The sequence below is a fragment of the Ischnura elegans genome, chromosome X, assembly GCF_921293095.1.
Source record: "Ischnura elegans chromosome X, ioIscEleg1.1, whole genome shotgun sequence".
In the NCBI taxonomy this organism is placed as follows: Eukaryota; Metazoa; Arthropoda; class Insecta; order Odonata; family Coenagrionidae; genus Ischnura; species Ischnura elegans.
Genome location: NC_060259.1, coordinates 1,694,592 through 1,717,119, shown reverse-complemented (window position 1 = coordinate 1,717,119; position 22,528 = coordinate 1,694,592). Strand labels below are relative to the sequence as shown.

The window sequence follows — 22,528 nt, the reverse complement described above, 5'->3', positions numbered from 1 at the left end:
TTCCATCATCAGAATCTGGGTAAGTAGAAGTGTTGTCATTGCCACATTTTTTATTTTAAATGACGCAAATTCTTAATATTTTCAACCTTCTCACACTTTCTGAGACTGAGGGATCCATCTTCTATTGATTGAAAAACTTTGCATTTGCGTAAACTTTAATTTATTTATGTGCTTGACGCATTTAATCACCGTAGTGTGGGAGGAATGTGAACAAACATTTCTCGACTTTACTATTTATTAAGTCATTTAAAGTTATTTACATTTTTTTAATTGGCTGTTGTGCCATTAGTGTTGCTTCCTTTAAAATGTAATCATATTTGTTGGAGATCAGAGGGCATTTCACTCTTTAGGTTTAGACAAATTGGTTTTAAATTATTAAGAATTAAATTCTCAAATTAATTTAGTACTTCGATTATTCAAGGTGAATAACTTAACGTTTTTTACATATAGAACTGATGGGGAATTTTTTCGAAATATCCTTTGTTGAATGTTGGTATTTATATAGCTTAAGGGAAAATCCCATGAATAGAGATTACTTTTTAACAAAGTGACTTACTTTAACTAGACAAATTAGATGTATCACTAATACATTCTAATAAAGTTTATGTGATATTATTTACAGGTGTAGTAAGGAAGAATTTTCCAAATTGCCAATGATGAAGAAATACGAGGAAAAGTGAGCTTGTTCTTCATGGATTCTTGTGACCTTAAGGAAGGATAATCAGGCAAAAACATTGATATTGATCCTATTGGTCTTTATTTTCGTTTACATTGAATAAAGGCATTTCTAACGGTATTTGTTATTTATCAACACTCATCAAAATATTCAGAAAATATTTGTCTTGTTATATTTGACATCTAAATTCTTACTACTTCTTAAATTGACTTTTAACTTACTATGCTTAGTGAATTTACTCATACGATAAGATGTTTTTTTACATTGGATGAATAGACTGATTAAATAATACTGTGAGAGGATCCGCTAAAACCTCTTGACGATAATTAAGCACAAAATGTGGTTTAATGTCCGGGCTTTGCCCCTTTATTGTGTCTAATGAATTCAATCTCTTATGTATTTCTGAGATTGTGTGGTATATTAGTAAAAATATGTGTAATATTTGGTCAAATATAATTATTTTGTTTTAACAGCACACATGTGTTTTCCATTTCCTCTGTAGACCCTGTAAGACCTGAATTTCACAGATTTTTTCTCTATTCAATTTATTGTCAGCAAGAAGTCTCAAACAAACTGGTAAGTGTTCCCACAGAACAATGCAAAACACACTAGCATGTTACATTATGTTTATGAACGCTCTCTGCTGCTTAGACAGGATGTTCTCAAATGTACGTAAACACTCTGAAATGCTGGAGATGTCACTCACACTAAATGACAAAATGGATGTACTAGTACTTCCACGCTTGCACTAAATACACACTGGCACCAGAACAGAGATTTAGTTTCTATTTTGCTACTTTAATTTCAGTTTTAATACAGCAGTGCATGTCAACAACTGCATTCAGGATTTTGCTCAATCAAGAAAAATATACTCAGGGTGTTCAGTGATTGGGAATCTGGAAATATGCATGATTTTTGGTCACTCAAAATATCCATGAATTTTTGCTCCTGCTTGGAATTTAAAATCTTTTATTTCAAACTCGTTTCACATGAAATTTGTCAGTGCAAGGCCAATTTTCAGGCCTATTTTATATACTTACATGCATGCTTCAAAATGCATTGATTGCATTTTAAATTGCACTTTATGAGTGCAAACACTGATTAGATAACTTTTTCAATTTTAACAAATTTGTTGATATTCCAAGTGTTGCATTCATTAAATAAGTGAATAATTTCTTTTAAAAATGCAAGAATTTTAACTAGGATAATACATAATTATAGAATTAATTAAAAGTATTAAGTAAATGTAGTGTTGTAAAATTCGTATACATAGCTTTTATCTCGTAAGATTGACCTGGAATTTAGTAAAATTTCCCTAGAAAACCTGGAATTCTGCAGGAATTTTTCTGCTTTCATACATATATACGTCTTGTATACTGTATATATATATATGTCTTGTATACTGTATACGTATACTGTATATGCGTGGTAGGAGGACATTTGCTGCGTTATATACATTTGGTAGATGGTGGGTAGAAGGTTTTTATACGTATACAGTATACGTGTATCTTCTACTGTATACGCATGTTATACACTACGTATACGTATATTTAATGTATACAGTAGCATGTGTGCTGTCTGGGAATAGACGTACTTACATTAGCTTGCATCCCATATATTCTATTACATTATTGGAAGAAGCGAGAGTATATTTTTCTGTTTATTTAGCAATCGGAATACGCGTTATTGTAGAAACCGTGTTAACTCACTTCAGTCTGCAGTGATAACCTTGTGTGCAATCTTGTAAATGCTGCCATAACGTATCATTATCGAAGAAAACTAATTGAAGCTAACAATGATGACTTCATGAATATTTCCAGCTGTATAAAGTTTGAAGTCATCGATTCCGCATGTGAAAATAACTCAATTAGCTATTCAAATTTTCAGAGATCAATTTTATCCCTAATTTTTTTATCATTAGTCCAAAGTGTGTAGTGGGTGTGCAGGAGTGGGAGAACCCACTCACTCTTCCTTTGCTTTTCTGGTGGTAGCTTCAGTGGCTGAACTTCTGAGTTGTCCAGAGATTCCGGGAAGCGTTCTTGATACGTAGGTACTCGTTTTCGGGAATTTCTTCCTCGTTTTGTCGACGGAGCATCGAAAATTTGGCATTCCAGCCGGCATCGCCCAGTTCTTTGGCCGGAGCGAGTTGAAGAGGCAAGCATCACCTCACTTCGAGCTCAAGGAAAACGAGGCTGCAAAACGTTCTTCGCTAAATCGATCCCACGTGGAATATATGCTCGAGCAGGATCAATCATATTTGTTCATTGGTTACCAAGTGAACAAATCCAGTTGATAGAAAGCGATTTCAGAGGAAGATTCGAGGCCAGATCTAAGCAACGAGTTTTCTCCCTATAAATAGCATTTGAAATGCCCTAACCGATGAGTTGAGCGTCATGCTATTGAGAAGAGGTTTGTCCCTTTATCACGTTCGGCGTGAATATTTTTGTTGCTGTCAGTTACTGAAATCATCTTGGTTCGAGCAATTTGCCACATTTGTGCTTTATTTACTTCTGCGTGCTTTTCCGTGTGGAAGTGCACGTTCGTGAGTGATGGGCATTGGCTTGGCTGACGCGTGCGCGTGTTACAGGTGGCGGATCGCGGCGTGGACGCCAACTTGCGGGACAGCGACGGCGCGACGGCGCTGCACTTTGCCGCGTCGCGGGGCCACGTGGACGTGGTTCGCTGGCTGATGGCACACGGTGGGGCGCGCCTCACGCTGGACAAGTGGGGAAAGAGCCCCGTCAACGATGCGGCCGAGAACGAGCAGCTCGAGGTAAGCCACACCCGCTCCTCAGCCCGAATCCGAGGGGTGTTCGGAAAATAATGGGGATTTTATTGTTTTTAAATGTTCAATTATTCGTCTACATTAATGTTGCCGCCTTCAAAATAGTCCTTATTGGATGTCATGAACTTGTGCCAGCGCTTCTTCCAAATCCTCGGGACACTTCTCAAACTCGATCTTTGGAATGGGCCTTGGCTCTGTCAGTGATTTCTTTTATTGTCATCTATGCTTGTAAAATACGGCTCTTTAAGGCGTTGTCTATTTTTGGAAGTGGGAAAAAGTCCCACGGAACAATGTCTGGGGAATATGGAGGCTGGGGCAATGTTACAGTTTTGTATTTGGCCAAAACTTCACGACCAAGCAATGAGGTGTGAGCCGAAAATCGCCGAACCAAAAAAAAAAAAACGTCTAAGCTTAGCGGCAGACAAAGAAAAAGCAAACTTTGAATACAGCTGAAAATGTTATCATACTTTAAGGACATTTATACCAACGTAATCTCAAAAAAATTTTGACAATCGGGTGCTCCAAACTCGCTAGGAATTTAAAATTTTAGTTCCCGTTACTTTCTGCGCTCACCTTGACTATTATCCTCCTTAGTGCTTGCACTCTTTAACTTGTGCACAGGGCTGGGCAGTATTTCAAACACAAGTATTTTAAAATACGTATTTGGAATACATTATTAATTTGTATTTCTAATACACAACCTGAGTGAATCTTGTATTTTTTAATTTCAAATACAGATTTTTTGCATTTTCCCATTCTAAAAAAATACATTTGTAAAATGCTTTGAATTAAGTCTGATAGCGCTTCTGTAACATTGTGCTGCAGAGATTTGGATTTGAATACCTTTGTTTCAAAATGCGTTTTAAATATTATTTTATACTATGTGTTTCAAATACATTTGGAGCGGTATTTTTTATTTCAAATACTCCTCGGCCTGTATTTTGCCCAGCCCTGATTGTGTGCCTTCAAGGTGTGCGGACCAAGCAATGCGACGTGCCTCTACGGAGCGAACCGTCGTTTTGGCCACTTCCAACTGCGCAACTGGCCGTATGAGTGATCATTCTTACACCAGAAGATTTTGCATGCTCATCTATTATTTTTAAGATTTTTCTTAAGCAAATGAAATAAAATCATTCATGGGAGAGCCATCTCAAAGATTTCCATATTTTCAAATTTTCCAGGCGTTACGCGGAAGCGTATGCTCACCTTAATCAATCCTCAAATGATTTTTCTTTGCACGTATGCATTGGGATTTTCAAAAATTCAAGAGTACCGTTACTACCTCGAGTACAATTCTCGAGCAGAACGAGCGCACTACACATGTTTTTTGTTTCGCAAAATGTTCGAAGGTATTTGGTGCGCGTAATGCATAAAGTGCATGAGTGGAAATAGGAATTAATGGGCAGGTACTTTTTTAAAATGTCTTCAAGTGCTTCAAACATTTAACCAATGAAATTATGATATTGTACCAGAAATGGAGTGGCTCCGAGAATGATTTTAATTTGTCAAAGTTTGACGGAGTTTCTGCGAGTAGTGTATGATTGCGCGAATCACTTGACATTTTGAAGACAAGCTGATGAGAGCCAAGGCTATCCTTTGCGATATGCATGATGCTGTGATGCAATTTAGAATTTTGTGTCCGTGAAAATTACCAAAATTTGAAAAAAACGATTGTAAAGGTATGTAAAATGTAAGGTAAATTGCAAAGGTTATCGTTAAAAGCTAAGCAAGCATCATGGAAATTTTAGAAATTATTTCCAGAATCCCTATAAAAACTGATTAAAATAATAATTTCCCCGTCATATCTTGATTCTCATATACTCATCAGAAGTAATGCAGAAATTGTACATGAAATAATGGTTTATTGGTGACAAAAACAAAAGAACGGGTTTTCAGATCAGGTCCTAAGACCACTCTAAAGTTTTGAAGGAAAATAACTGAAGACAATGAAATATTACAGCATCAGAAGCATCAAGTTGTGTCCAACGAAAATTCTACGCGAAGAAACGAAATGAAATTATGTGCAAATTGAAAAATATGTATTTGCCCTAATTAAACATGTTGGAGTTATATCTTGGTTGCTGGTGGGAGGAGAGAAAGCCCAGTAAATTTTTAAGATACCTCAGTAAGAATATATAAAGATCATTTTTTTTCAGTTGGCTAAATCTCAAATATTTTCCAAGTGAATATCTGTTAACATTTTAAAACTGTTAATGAATGTTACATGAACCGCGTGTGCCGCAGTCCTAACTAGTGAATTATATTCTATCAATTGAAGATGCAATTTTTTACCATTATCAACTGTTAAATTTCAATCGCCGGTTGAAAATTGGTAATTATGTTTCTATTTTCAATTTACTTTTTAAACAAAGCTCACTTACTCCATGTTTGGAAGTTTCCTAAGTCTTAGCTTGCGAACATTTTTAGAAATTACCAATCTCTTTTTTTACAGTGTTTGGAAATTCTAGTTCAAAATGGACCCTTACCGGACTACCAAGCTATTCCGAAGGTGGCAACATTGGAACCAATACTTGGAAACAAGAAATGTGCATGCCCTTGCTCGAAGACAGAGCATCCCCCCCAAAAGGTAGTATTACTCTTCTGGAAAGTATTAATTTCGACTAACTTTTAAGCGTCGTTTGTGACACCATAATCCAATACTCGTTTCAATACTTCATCGTAAGGCATATACTTGTCCGCACAAGTGCCGGAATAGGGAACTTGCATACTTTTCAGATATAATCAAGAGCCCCAAAATTATATAAAAATATATGTTTGCGTATCACGGAGAAAGATTTTTTTATTATTTTATGACGTGGATTGCGATATTTAATTCATCAAATTTCACGAGAATTTTCAAATACAAGTGAGAATCGAAAACGCCCAATGATTGGCTAGTGGTAAAGTGACGTCATTATTCAGTGCGCGGAGGCACGGCGGCACGGCCATGGTAGAGGCTGCATACTTGAATACAAGTGACGGTGTGGTTATGATTCATTTCTTGAAGTGGAGACGTATCGGAGTTATTTATTGTGACTACAGGGCTATTATTTGATCAATTTTTCCTTCATTGAAAGCGATAGATTGCGTAAAGATGACGGAATATGGTCATTCTTAGGCCGATTCTAGCAAGCTTCCTGTTACTGATTCTATCATGATACCAAGGTATTTTAGTGGAACTGAAGACTTCGTCGGCGCCGAAAGTCGATGCCGAAAAATGAAAGGTAGCTGAAGTGCATCTGAAATGTTTTATAGTTTATAACAAAGTGAGATTTGCATGCAATATGAGCGAAAGCGTATATTCTCGTGACATGTGTATTCTTTTGGCTGGTCCGGTAGAGAGTCTTATGGTGAACCTATTTTCCACCTCGAAGCATTCAATGATGCTTTCCAGTTAAAAATACCTTGCCTGGAAGGCGACACGAAGCTCTTTAAGATTGGAATCTGAGGAAGCCAGACTATTAATTTTTACAATTTAGTAGCAATAATATGCACGAATTTCCAACACAATCTGCCAGCTTGTGACTCAAAAACCCCGAAGTCACTTCCTATTCTGCAGAAAGAATCAGTCAATCGCACTTCGATCAATGTAATAAACACGTCTTCAGGTGTCAATAAGTTACCTTTGTAATTAAGGCCTTCCTAAAGTAGCATTACAATATGAATATTCTCCGGTCAGAGTCCTTACTACATTTTGGGAGCTTTTCTCATGATATATCTCGTACCTAGTCTCAAGACGAGCTTATCGTCATTGCGATCGTTGTCACTTAAAAATTCCGTATCGGAAATCCTTGAGTGAAAATCTTCACCTGCACTCTCACTACCACTGGATTCCGGGGTGAAAATATCATCCAAAACCAATTTCTCTTTGGTTTTAACTGGGGAAAGAGCAACATGTGAGAGAAATGCACATTCTTTGGGCAACTTTGGGTATGACTTTCCATCAAACACCCCATTTCCCCTGTGGTGCACTTCAGTCCTACTCTATGCGATGGCCTGACAACGTTTAAATGGACCCTTGCTTTATCCTGGCAACGAACTAAATGGAAATTGCTGATCCACGCATGCCTTCTGCTTCTTCCTTCATAGTTTCTAAATCAAGGGCCGCGGAACATTCTTCTAGTGATTCAACTTTTTTTCTGAAAAGCAAGCAACGGCGTAGAATAAAATCAAAGAATGCTATATGATTCATTTTTTGTGACCACCTCTGGATTCTATTCTTTTTCCATGTACAACTTCCTTCATAATGTGTCTCCGGCCCATTCTCACAGCAGCTGCCCTAGGTTTACCCGCAGCGGCCCCGTTTGGCAATATGGCATTAATAGAATTGATTAACATCCACAAATATCAATATCTTTACATATTATTGATCATAGAAAACTTACAAATAAATTAAAAAGTGTTTCTATCAGTTTTATTTTTCTTTCGGGGTTAACCGTAGGACTAGACGATGTTTAAACGTGTTCGTCAATTGGCAACAAAATACGCGCTCTAAAAAAACGCAAAAACCATTTTATTAATCTACATTAATGTGTGCAACTTATTGTGGAAGATGAATGAACTGTATAACATGTAGTTTTTCCTAGTAGTTGATCTACAAAGTTAATGAAGTTGACAGAACGGCTAGTTTTACGGTGCGCGCAGTCATTTATTGCCTTGGCGTGTCTACATCTATCAATTTTTCGTAAAAAATAAATCAGAATTTAGAATAAAATTTTATTTAAAATAACATATAATTCATTATTATAGAATGCCCTGAAGCCCAGATATAAATTTGCAAAGCACAGCGCATGATCATTTTGACGCTGACAGTAGGAGAAAACGCTGGTCTTCTTAGCTGGCAGTCGAATGTATTCGAAACTACGTTGCTCTTTATTTTCATATTTCCTCCCTTGATTTTAAACATCATGGACTTTTCCATGTCCTTCCGCAACTTAAATTGAACAAGTATCATAAATAATTCGAATCCATCGTACCCATCGAGAAACAAGTATCTCGAAGATTTTATTCTACGGCGACCGAATTGTAGAAAAATCTCAGGTTCAAGTTATTCAGTCGATGAAATATTATTTATATTAAAGTTATCTTCGCACACACAGCATACAGATTTTTCATTCTATTTTTATACTCCTATTTTTCCGTAACGCTCATCCCGACAGACGGCATGCATTGAGGCTTTTCTTTTAATTTTCTCCCTGGGAATGCAGACGAATATTTTTTCTGGGGTGTTATTGCACAGAGGAACAATGCAACACTTGCATTTTTTCATTTTTCAGCCATTTTCCCCTTTAAACGCAACTTGACTCTTCCAAACCAGCAGCTACGACGTTACTGGGCTTGGATCTACTACTCCTACTGAATTTTGACGTCACGGCGTAAGATCAGTGGGGGCGGTATTTTTTTGCCCGCTAAACTCGGAAGACTTTTGGGAGTCATTTTCTAGTGTATAAACTGAATTTTATGCGGAAAAAAGCACATTGCGGTAGTAAGTATTTACTGCAGTATATCAGCATACTGTTTATAAAAAGTATACAATTTCCCTATTGCTAAAAGCCTGATTCTCACGGAATGAGTCTAAGTTTTAATCCTCAAAAACCGTATGATCTCAATTGTGCTTTCTTTTAATTTGACTTTAGGAATTTATCGTTAGTTATTATTGAAGATAAAATTATTGTCGATAAGAGTAAAAAATAAAATTTTCTAAATGTCCCTAGCTGTCTCCTGGCGGCGCCTACGAGAGGAAAACGCTTTCCGTGCTCTGAGTAGCATGAGAATGTTTGAAACCTCTCTTTGTTGGAATGGAGGAATCCGAAATGTGAACGACAAGTCCCTCCGGTTTGGGAACTCAACTCACCCTGGCCACTGGACCCTATCTTAGCAAGAGTCCACCATCAGCTTATTTCGTTAACAGTGTTTTTAAAACAAAGTATTGCTTTTGATTTTAAATAATTTACATTTCTATAAGAATAACCAACATTTTTAAGCATTTTAGAGTTTTAAACGGATTTCTAGTGTCCATGATCACGACCCTGTAAACACAAATAGCTGCTGAAGCGCTGCAGCAGCGCTACACCGTAGCGCTGCAGACGGTGCCCACGCGCTGCTGACGCGCGACAGCAACCTTCAATTTTCCGTTTTTTGAATGCCACACGCGTTGCTAGGGCGCCACTGTAGCGCTGCAGAACAGCTGCGGCAGCGTAACGGAGGAGCATCACGAGCGCTGCTGAACGGCTGCAGCAGCGCCGTTCAGTTGCTGCGGCAGCGCTGCAACAACCGTCTTGCAGCGCTGTAGAAATGCATCAGCAACGCTACACCAGCGGTGCTGCGGCGCCCGAATTTCGCTTTAATTGCGTACTGAATCAAGCTTATCCTTGCCGATTACTACCCGGTGGCCTATCCCCAAAAGCAAATCCATCATTCATGTGCAGGTCTGAATTATCATCGCTGCTATGCTCGTAGATGTCTACGAGTTCGGGCACTAGTCAGCCTGGCTGGTGAATGAAGAAATAGCTATTGGGCATAAGCTATGAAAGAGTACTGAAATAAATTATTAGGTCTTGATCGATTAACCCAGTTCAATCAAGACCTAATAATTTATTTCAGTACTCTTTCATAGCTTATGCCCAATAGCTATTTCTTCATTCACCTGCCAGGCTGACTAGTGCCCGGACAAGTAGACATATCTACGAGCATAGCAGCGATGATAATTCAGACCTGCACATGAATGATGGAATTGCTTTTGGGGATTTACACTGAAAGCATACCATCAATGAAAAGGTCCGGAATAACCTGCACAACCATGGCCACAGGGTAGTAAACCAAAACGAAATTACCTTGGCAAGTTTGGCACACAGGGTAGAATTCTATGACGGTCATAAACTAGAAAATAAAATTTCCATAGACTTTCACTCTAGGCTTACCATCAGTACTTCACTCAACCAAAACAGCATTAGTTCTCAAATTTCGAATCAAAAAAAGAATGCAAAATTAATAACTGGTAACCACTCCATACAAAGCGTACAAAAATCCTCAGAAGAACTAAGCATACCGTAAACACAGATACTTACTCCCCATTCGCTATATAGCATTATCCTTACAGCAGCATGAGTTTATGGTAGAGGAATAAAATTGCAAAAATTCAAAATATGCTTAAAAAAATTTATTTCCAGTGCATCCTTTAAGTTGCATCCCAAAAAGTTACAGAACAAAGAGACAGTATTCAAGGCCAGATTTAAATAGCAATTAATGGCAGTGGAAGTTTCTCTGCCCTCTCCTCAGAATATAAATTTGAAAATTAGAGAATAAACAAAATTCATGTTAAGTAATTAATGCATGATATGTCAGCAGAAGCAATGCAACGAAAAATCATCAAAAGCAAAGGCAACAAACATAGTACTCAATATAGAATGAGAATGCATCACAATTCCTAGTTACAGAACAAAATGGCAGTACCCAAGGGCAGAATTGCATGGCATATAATAGCAGAGGAAGTTTTTATGCTCTTCCCTCGAAATACAAAACTGAAAATTAGAGAATAAAGAGTGGTCGTTTAAAGTAATTATGCTAGACACATCAGCAGAAGCAAGAGCAATGCAATGAAAAATTAAAGCATATTCATTATAATGTAACAGTATACACAATCGCTGTCAACAACGCATCTCCTTATCCTGGTGCAATTGCTGGTACCACTCTCCTATCTTTTTATTTATTTTACCAAAACCGACATGAACCAGCGTAGGCTTCTTATCAGCATCTGAGGAAATACCAAAGAACACACATAAAGCATCAACTGATACAAAAGATGCAATCAATAGGAGATCAATTGTAAAAGGAGGGAAGGAATAAATGACAAGAGTAAAAATATACCAAGCTAATAGCTTTGTAATAATTGTAATATTTATCATGATGAATCATAAGCACGCAAGAGGATTCCCACATGCACACCACACGGTCGCAACAATGTTACATACGCCAGAAAATTACACTCCCTCATTTATAAAAAAGGCTAAACTTGCCAAACACTCATGAAGGCAATCTACCCTGAAGCCAGAACTTGCAAAAACATTGTCTATATTTTCTGATTAGTTCTCAGAAGGTTCAGTGAACACACTCTTGAAGTAGGAATTCAATAAATTGGCTTTCACGAAACTGTTTGCTAATACTTAATCATCATCATATTTTAGCGATCAAACGGAAGATATTTTACATTGCACATACTTCCCTAACACCAGACAAAAATGCTTTTGAGTTATGCCGTAACTCCTCTACAAGTGTTTTCATTTTAAAATTCGTCAATGCATTCATGAAGGCTTCCTTGAGCTTTAAACAACTTATATTTTTTAATTAGTAACACGAGATAATTGCTGGATAAATCAGTATTGACGTCTTCCATTTTAGCTGGGCATCCTCTCAGTCGCTTCAATGATTTTCTCCCTCCCGCGTCGGCCCATCTCGTTAGCCAATCTTTTTAGTATTTTACTAAAAAGGTTGGCTAACTACAAACTTTTGAACTGTGAACTTTCCCTGTGACATGCGTTACGAATTTCCTATTTCACTATTAATGGAAACCTATATGATCAATATTTTAAAGCTTATTTCCAATGGTTCAGAACATAACTACGACCACGTATGAAAACAAAAACACAAACTCTTAAAATGTGTTTATATTCACCATGCAAGAATGCCAATTCTACCTAATTTCATGGAGAATTGAATTTAAATTAACTAAAATTATACATTTTAAAAGAAGATGATAAAATCTTACCTAATAAGAATCCCCAAGGACGATCAACAGTTCCAACACGTTGGCCGCCATAGCCATAGCCTCAGCAAACTTCCCAAGGACCCTGGTAAACAATCGCGTATCACGTAGCGGAGGATTGTTGCACAAACTCGCAGCGTTCCAGCAGCGTGCTGCAGGCACGCTTTGCGCATGCGCTGCTGATGCGCTGCAGTTGCATGTTTCGCCAGCGCGTTGTGAAAGAGCGCTGCACAAGCGCTGTTACCGCGCTTCATTGAAACGGAAACGAACTTGCAGCTGTGAAACCCCTGTGCAGCGCTGCTGCACAGGGGTTTCACAGCTGCAACAGCTACAGCTACTTATATTTTCACAGCTACTTATATTTACAGGGGAAGTTTGAAAACACAGGGTACTATGACTCTAACTACAGAAATCCGTTAATAGTAACGCTAAAACTTCGTACTACACATGCTACGCGGCTCATCTTGACATGAATTTAAAGGCTATTGGTGAAATTAAGCGAGTTTTTGTAAGGGCTTAACAACTGATAACAGATTTTCCCGTAAATAGAAAAAAATTAATAACTGCAAGCGACCGGCTAGTGAAGATATAAAGCATAATACAAATACTCTATCCATGCGGCGGAAAGAAAATAAATAACATCACGATGGATCCGAACGTGCGACCTCCGTAACTGAAGTACTGTTCACTAACCACTACACCACGGCAGTCTATTAAAATATGGGGTAGTTACCACTAAAATATCCAATTATGTAAAAAAAACTTGTTTGGCATGTGCATGAAAAACTGAAATTATTCAAGGTCCATACATTTTAACATTTATGAAATTTAAATTATGGCTTGATAACCCGATGACTACAATACGTATATTAGATGTTCCTTCCGGAATTTTTATATAATTCTACGTCGGTATTCTTGTGATATTGTGTTTTTCTTACGACCTTCGTTTCGCTATCAGTTCATAAATGTGAATTATTTTCAAATTATGGCGGTATGATGTTATTTCTCCTCATAATATAGAAGCGCCAATAATAAAAACATTGTTTTAATGCATAAAGGCCTTAATTAACACTGAAACGATGGGATAATAACAGCATCTACGGAAGTGCTGAAAGTTTGGCATCCATTTTGCCATTACTCTGGATGTTTGTCGCCCTGGCCGTAAGAAACCCATAACAAGCTTACTTGAGAAGCGACTTCCTTATTTCTTCCTTTCACCTTATCTCAATGACTTATAATATGCTAGCTGGGTTATTACAGCTTCGATTTATAAGTGGGATTTCATGAAAAAAGAGTCAAACCACAACGGAGTTATGTCAATCAGTTGTGACCCCAACACCACCTGCACCACAACACCAACTAGGATTTGCACTTTTGTGTCCCACACTTTGTTTCTCCCACACCTTGAGTTCACGTTCAACCTGAATCACACGATCATTTTCTCCATCCCTGTCCCTTTTTTTATTACTCGCCACGTCCCTTTTTCTGTCGCTGAAACCATCGCTGGCATCGTCATTCAGCCAATCAGAGCGGACGGCCAGTAACGGCGATTGGAACGCCACGGTCGGCTTTTTATTGAATGGCATGAGCGATGGAAAAAGGGACGGTTGGAATGACCGCGTGATTCAGAAAATGATGGTTGGAGCGATCACTCTTTTGGCCTCTGAAAACCTATCGCTGGAGCTATCATTCTGAGGAACAGATGGAGCGATTGCAGAAATAATTAGGATTAATTCGCATTCCTCTTGACAGTGCTGCTCCGTGGCTCCGGTCAATGCCCAGCCCCGGGGGCAGCAGCCCTTCTTCCTGCACCCGCCCGACACCGCACCCGAGGATGGCCTCTACGTGAACCCCATGAGCGGACCGTGCGCGCCGCACCTGCGACCGCTGTCCCGCTCCCAGACGCAGCCGCGCCGGGGCGGTCACGCTGCGCCTCGTCGCACGTCAAGCAGTGGCGCCGCAAGGTGCGTGGCAAATCTCTTGTTTACCTTAGATGGTAACGATTCCTGCAGGGAGAAAGCCGAGTGTGCAATCATAAGGAGTGCATGTGCGTCAATGTGCTCAGGAAAAAAAACGGGAATTTTAGTTTTTAGAAAAACTTATTTACTTATTCGCCTACATTAATGTTGTCGCCTTCAAAATAGTCTCCTTTAGATATTCATTAGAATAGATGTTCCTATCCATTTCTTTCTCCTTTTCCACGTTTTCATCGGTTGTTGATGTACTGTGTTATTTGTCACCTTCAACGTCTTCACAGCTATCTTGGAAACGCTTATAACACTTGTAAATTCTTTTTTTAATAGCAGAGTCATAGACCTTTGTTCCCATTTCGCACACTATTACGAGTGGGGGATACATATGGGGGCGCAAGGGGCGTGCACCCTCTTTATCTTTGAGGGCCACCGCCCACTGCTGAGCATTTCAGGACCACGCCCATTGGAAATATTCAATTCTGTTCAATTGAAAAGTGACAAATTTCAATTGAAATTTGTCACTTTTCAATTGAACAGAATTGAATATTTCCAATAGGGCGATTGTAACTTTTTTTAATTTTATGATGGCATTGTCTTGTATATGTGTGCAATCAGTTTAAATCAAACTTTCTTCAACTTTGAATTTGATTTGATTACTAATTATTTTTATTGCAATAAAAGTGATGGCTCAAGATAATTTCCCCCCCCCCTCCCTCTTGAATTCTTTCTGTGTCCACTACTGTATGTTACACTTTATTTGCGGATTATACTTTGCTTTGCAATCATTCTTTGATCCATTTCTTTCAACAAACAAAATCACTGACCTTATTAAAACACCTCTAACCCTAGAAGCTGCCACAGGCAAAGTCGACAATAAATACAGCTGAAAATTTAATCATACATCAGTGGTATGCATACCAACATTATTAATATTGTCAATTGGGCTCTCCAAACCTGCGACATTTAAAAATTTCCATTATTTTCTTAACACACCTCTTTTGTATTGCTATTATTTGAAAAATAATAATATAATAAAAGTTTTATTGCAGCATATTTTGTAACATACTTTTACAAGGATAAACTATCTTTTCACTAGCTTGATAATTTGTAACACAGCAATTTTTGCTTTTTCGTGCCTCCAAAGTACCTCCTCCTTTTGTGCCTCCTTTCTTAGTTTTTATAGCTTTGCGCCTCCTGGAGAATCCCTGCATACCATGAGCTTGGAATCCTTGGCTGACAATCTCCTTCATATGTGAATCCATTAGAATTGGTTGCTTCACACCCCTCTCCATCATCCTCTACATTTCACCAATTTGTCCCTGCCCAAAGCCCTTCAATCACCTGCTCCTTCAACCCAAAATGACTCCCTCTCTGCCTTGTACCTTAGTCAATCACTTAATCTAAAAATATTTTCACCATTTTTTTTCATTCCCAAGTGTATGACACAAGCATTAATCCTTTTGCCGTTTTCATTATGGAATTTTTCAACCCTGTCACATAAAGGGTGCTTAAACACTGTCATTGCCATAGGGAATCGTCTCAAGAATTAAGGAGCATGGATAATGTAGTGGTCTACTCTATGGCCTGCAAAGGTTTGCCCTTTGATTCCTAGTCTATGCATATTTTTCCCCCACGGAAAAAATACATAAATTCCTTTTTGATGTTTTCCTGATGCCAGCAATCCTCTTTCATTGACACCTCTCAGTCACTCCTTATTTGGTACACACACCGCCATGTAAAGAGTATGCTGCAAGTAGGGCTCCACCAACTGTTTCCGCAGCGATTTGCCATAGGTAGATTAAGGGGGGGCTGCTCCCCCCGTTATTCATGAAATATTAGGGAAGATGGTAATCATTAAATTGCACTCTAATGCAAGTTTTTATTTTCCCTCCCTAACAGCAGTCATAGTAATTGGTGAGTCGAAGGATTTCACTGGTCGGCAAAAAATAATTTTTTCTCGAGCCCTGGTACCATTCCTGCTGATTCTTAAGTAAAATGACCTCCTGAATATGACATCCGTTTTCCTCCATCACCCACCATTTTCGGGGGGCAGCCCCCTCTCTGATTTTCATCACTTTTGCAATAATTTGTAGGAATGAAAAGGATTATATAAACATTTATATTTCTTGCTAGGTTTTTGAGAGGTGAAAAGTTCTAAAACATGATGATTAATGATAAGGATGTAGATTTGGGGGGATCAGTTTCTGTTAATGATTTAAAAAACGCATTAAAATTATCAACCTTTCCTTTTTTTTGCAATTTTTTCACTTATTTTCTTCGTTTTTAAGCTTCCATTTCATCTCCTCCTACCCGAAATATCCCTTTAATTATAAAAAAATATATCAACAGCTCATATTATATATAATAAAAATATTTAAGAACACGGCATAGAAAAAATAATGAAAATTTGTGCCAACAGTTCAGATGGTACACTACCACGCTGGCGCCCTCAATACCACACGTGTATCAACAAAGAGGAAAATAACAAAAGTGAAGAACGATGAATAACTTAAGTAATTTGGTATTTGATTTCCCTTTATACACTGAGGTAGAAGTTTCTCACACAGTAAGTATGGCACCAGCAGTAGGCCTAATATACATACCAAGATGCCCGCATTCAACTTCTCTGAAAATCTCCTCTCCTTTGGTAATATCTTCGTGGCACCGTTCCCTATGTTAATTTGAAACTGCTCCAAAATATTCTACGAAAAGGTCCAGGTGTGAATAAAGGAAATGCATTTTTAGTGATAAGCTTCACCCCATGGCCTAATACGCTGACAGCAACTCCTCGACATAGGCGACATAATCATCACTTCATTGCCACCCTAAAAGTTCTAACACAGGTTTCAGAATCCAAGGCAAGCTCAATTTTCTTAATGATTCAGGTGTATCATAAACATCGAATCTTGGAAAAGTTTTCTATTCTGGGGTCCACAAATTTCTTCCTTAGTTTTTGCCTCACTAAAATGAAGACTTTAAGTTAGAAATTGAAATTCAGCTCCTGTCTTGTCGATCGCTTTCACAAAATATTTCATCTGTCCTAGTTTGATGTGAAATGGTGGCAAGTGAACATTTTCTGTCAGAACCAGGGAAACATGAGCGACATTTTTATAACCAGAGGCTTTCTCGCAGAGGCCAGTTCCGTAAGATGTAATGTTTTTCTTAGGCTGTTGTATTCACAAAGGAAGCAGTTCAGAAGCAGCAATAGTAGTTTGACCAAGTATTTCGTCAAATTACTGTAACAAGTGGTACAGCAAACACTTGGGGCTTAATCCTAGCCCTGACCGCCAATTTGGCAGTCAGAGTAAAATTTATATGCAGTTTTAAGAATTAAAGAAAGAGGTTATTGTTGCGATGTTTAAGTCAATTCACCACAAAATAGCTGAAGCGATGAGGATGATTTTTACACACGCGTAACATAATTACACATTAAATTACGGTAATAATCACAACTCAAGCCCACATACTGAAATTCACACGGAAAAAGCCGGAGTACAACAACTTTTATTGTTTTGCACCATTTAAACCACTTTGAAAAAAGGACCCTTGTCCAGAACACCGAAAGAGTTGACTCTTCGTTCATTAGAGGTATACTGAGGGAAGGTGACGACAATTTCAGTGAACATAATTGATTTGAGAGGCTGATACTTTGTGGAACTCCATGATTAAGGAGAAAGAATACTTTTTAACTCCAATGAGGGTATAAAAATCTCAATCTTATATTATTCGTATCATTAGAAACTATTACTTTTCCTTTTATAGCTGTGAAACCAAGAGAATTGCCGTTCAAGCCTGAGCGGGACAGGCGGGAGAGGCCATCGTAGTAAAGTGAATCTTTCGAGCCATTTTTTAATTGCTGTTGCTATGCTATGCAGCAAATTATTTTTATTATTACTGATGTTTCTAGTTGTTATATATTTCATCATTCGGGGGAGGATGATGTAAAATGGAAGCTGGAATTTTTTTTATATACATGAAAATTTGCGAAAAAATGCAAAATTTATCACTTTTAATGCGTTTTTAAACAATTTACGGAGACCGATTCCCCCCAAATCTACCTCCTAACCATAAATATTAATTTTTTAGGATTTTGCTCCCCTCAAAACCCCTAGAAAAAATTTGAATGCTAAAATAATCCTTTTTATTCCTCCCAATGACCGAAAAGTGATGAAAATTAGAGGGGGGGGGTGCTCCCCCAAAAATGGTGGGTGATGGGAAAAAACGGAGTTCATATTCGGATTTTGGATGTCATTTTACTGAAGAATCAGCAGGAGTGGTGTCAGGGCCGATTTTCATGCCGTCCAGTGTTTTTTGAGCATAGTATATTTTTTTTAAATAGAGGAGAGGTCATCTCTTGGGATACTATAAGTAGGTATTAACTAAAGGTAGCTTCTGAGGAAATAAGCATTGCAAAACTCTTTATATTGGTGGAATCTTAGGAGAGATTACACAAAAAAATGGTGACAATATTCTCTAAATGTGCATTCTATAAAGAGAAATATGTAATATCAAACATATACATAGTTAAGTATCACCAATTGGGGACAACTGCCGACCTAACACACATCAATTTAGAAAAGAACAAATGAATTCTCACCCACCAAAATATGTCATAATCGTAGTAAGTGCCATTGTATAAAAATGAATCACTGAAATCAAGCATTATTTCAAGAGCCTGCGGCATACAATGGTATGCCAATGTGGTCATTGAAACAGATGGCAGGCTGGCTGAAGATATTGGCAAAAGCTAAGTTTTTCCATCAGACATAAAATTTTCTGATGCATTTGTCACATTGGCACAGTTGGTAGTGGAGTTTTTCGAGTAGTCCAATCATATTGGCGCAGCACTGATCGCAAAATAACTGACGATGAAATGGAGAGCATGTGTTGTAAAATTAAACAACAAGGTATATTTATTAGCTCTTTTTATAGACCTTCAAACTTCAGAGTGGATAACGTCTAACAATCAGAAAATCAGATATCCACATTTACATAAAGAGGCAGTAAATATGTAATCAATATTGGGGGATATTGAAATTTTGCATAAATGCATTCATACACTGGGCAATGTGATTGTAAAGAACCTTATTGGTAAAACAACAACGTTGGAAAGACATTAAAAAACAGGGAAAGTTGTTCAAAAAGTTCATTCAATTAAATATGTAAAATATTGCAAGGACTAGCAGCCAGAGAAAGCAATGGTGCAAATTGCTCAAAAACAAAGAAATCGATGTGTGCTCTGTAGCAAAATTAAAAGGAAAAAAACTCAGTGAAATACTTCAAGAATAGCCTAAATCTGTATGGTCATATACGACAGAGCTTCAGGAAAATCGTCAACTGCTGATCTATTATTCATTTTATCATTGGTGGTAAACTTGTCTTCAAAAATGTTGGAAAAGCTAAAATGTTTAACTCCTGCTTTGGAAGTTATGCATACTACACACTCTCTTTACACTATGGGCAACACTATCTATGATTTAGACACCCCATTCAATGAGGAATTGATGAAAGAAATCATTATTCTGCATAATGGAATAACTTATTAACAGCTACAAGTGATAAAAAACAACAAATCTCTGGTTCCAATAGGAATTCCTGCGTGCACTCTCCCGGAGTTAGCGTCACAGATGATCAATTCCTGGAGATGATATATTCAAGAACTTCTTGTCTGAAGGAGCGTGATAAAAAAATCGCAAATGCTACATCAGTATTCAAAAAGGGAAATAGATATGGCCCAGAGATTTATCCACCGGTACCACTAGCATTGATTGCACTGGGGAACAACCAATTTGTCTTAGATCTGAGACTTGTTTTTGCCTAACTTTTGGCCCCTGGATAAAAAATAACCTCAGTTTATCTTAAGCACTAATTTTCACCTGAAATTAGGTAAAACAGGCTTGCCTGACGAGTGCATTGCTGCCTGTCTTTTGACGTCGACTAGCACAGGCAGACATTTGAAGATTCAAGCCTGATGGAGTGAAACTTTTCCGCATCGGAATTAAGAAATTCAAGACAGGAAATTTTTCAGTTCACATGGATGTAAATAAAAACTAAACACGGCTAACAATGTAAAAAGAAAAGAACTCGCAATCCACGACAGGCCAGGAGCACCTACAGAGTATATATATAGGATATATACTCTGACCCTCCACTTTTTGATATAGTTTAATTTCATAATACTTACCAATAACCGACGATGAATTTAACTTTTAGCAATATTCAAGTGAAATTTACAGGTGATCTATTAATAGGTATGGTTTACCAATGCATGTGAATTGACATCAACATATCAATAAAATTTCAATGTATGCATCCCACTCAACTTTCAAGCTCCCTAAATGGCTGTGTCTCACTGTAATATCTCCTGCATAACTAGATAGCTATGCACCAGTCGCCGGCCTCCTACGGCATCACGTCAGGCAGCAAAGATGGCATAAGGTTAATGTCAGCCCATTGGAGAGCAGTGATGCCTCCTGTGACCAGCACTCAATCAAGCAGAGAGCAGTCACAATTACATATGGAATAGTGAGAAAACTTGGTGTGGTAGAAGAGAACTATGTACAGTTTTGAAATCAGCATACCTATTTCACCCTGAACCAGCTCAAAAATTTAAGACAAGAGAAAGCAAGTTAAAAATTGTGGTAAGATATTCGAACAGATCATTGTTAGAAATATATTGACTCTCCTGACCAGAAGAAAATTCATACGTGATTGCCAGCTCAGCTTTAGATCTCGCAAAACAAGCCCATGCTCTGTCTTCATGATGTTCTTGAATCAGGTGAATTGAATAGACTATATTTCCAGGTCCAACAGAAATGATGAATTAAGAAAGATATTTTTCCAAACGGGTAGGTGTTGGAATTAATTTTTCCCATTATTATTTTATTTTCTTTTAACACACCTAATAAGGTAGTTTGCAGGGTAGTATGTAGATGTAGATTAATGGCACACAAATTTGGCATCGCTTCCCAATTCTGGAGAGCTGAAGTTGCCTCAAGTGGACTGTGATGAGTTTCAGACGTATTATCCTCGCAAAAAACGCAGAGCTATTGTGAGAGGCAAAGCTATAGCTGACTGCCCTCTGGTGGCGTGTGCCGTTAAAGCACATGTCCATGTTTGGAATTTGGACCCTTCGATGAAACAGGACGATGTAGATAAGTATTTGAAATCAAAATTCGATTTTGATATCGATGTGATGGCACTGACGTCTAGGGGACCGTACTCATCCTTTAAAATCTCCGTCCAAGAGGATGAATACGAAAATGTATCGGACCCAAATATTTGGCCGGTAAATGCGGTGATTAATAGGTTTATTGAGCGAAGAAACCAAACTATTCATACATCTAATGTTGCAAATAATGACATTCAGTCGTGACTAGTGTGAAATCTTAAAGCATTGCCTTGAAAAGCTTATGCTCATGTACAGGTTCAGCACACATGTGCTGAAAACGATGTCACTGTTACTGATGTCCAAAAATCCCAACTAGTGCGGCATCTTAAAGTCGTATCCTTGAATGTTCAATGTATAAGAAACAAATATGAAACCTTAGAGTTATTTTTGAAAGAGCAAGATGCTGATATTGTATGTGTAGTAGAGCATTGGTTGGTGTGTGACGAAGTGCAAAGTGCTAGCATTGAAGGTTATCTTATTGCTGCCTCTTACTGCCGAGAGAACATGAAATGTGGTGGTGTATTGGTGTATATTAAAAATGGATTAAATGCCTCCATTTCTAAAATAGCCTTGAACCTGTGCTGCGACATGGATTTTGAGTGCTGTGTATTGGACCTGGTGATTGAAAAGTATCATTTATTTGTTGTTGGAGTCTATAGATCACCTTCTGCAAATTTTTCTTTATTTTTAGATAGTTTGGGTATGCTCTTGGAGAAATGCTTCCATAAACAAAATTATATTATTATTTGTGGAGATTTTAATGTTAATTTTGGTCAGGTATACAATATGACTACTTGCTTGTAGGACCTTTTCTCAGTTTATGATATTAAGCAAACAATATTTGTCCCCACTAGACAAACAGTTCAGTCTGCCTCTATTATTGATAATATACTCTGCAATCTACAATTCAGTATAGGTCAAGCCATTGAGTCCCATCTTTCAGATCACAAGGCCATAGATACAACTATAGAAGTACCAATATCCTCACTCTCGTCTACCAAATCATTCTTTTCTAAGAAAAGAATTTTCACCTTGGAAAACATTGAAGATTTCTGCAACAATCTGCAACTTACTACTTGGAATTCTGTATAAAGTGCAGAATCAGTGAATGATAAATTAATAATTTCCTTGATATTTTCCATACGCTCTTCAATGGTAGCTT

At 37.8% G+C, this 22,528-nt stretch overlaps 1 protein-coding gene across 1 annotated transcript in view; it reads left to right on the top strand.

The window, feature by feature from the left end:
- Positions 1-22,528, top strand: part of LOC124171939 (espin) — a 445,604-nt gene that overhangs the window by 324,397 nt on the left and 98,679 nt on the right. Inside the window, exons 4-6 of the mRNA XM_046551385.1 lie at positions 3,264-3,449; positions 5,914-6,048; positions 13,975-14,186. Of these exons, the coding sequence (XP_046407341.1) occupies positions 3,264-3,449; positions 5,914-6,048; positions 13,975-14,186 (533 nt within the window). The remainder of the gene's footprint in view (positions 1-3,263; positions 3,450-5,913; positions 6,049-13,974; positions 14,187-22,528) is intronic.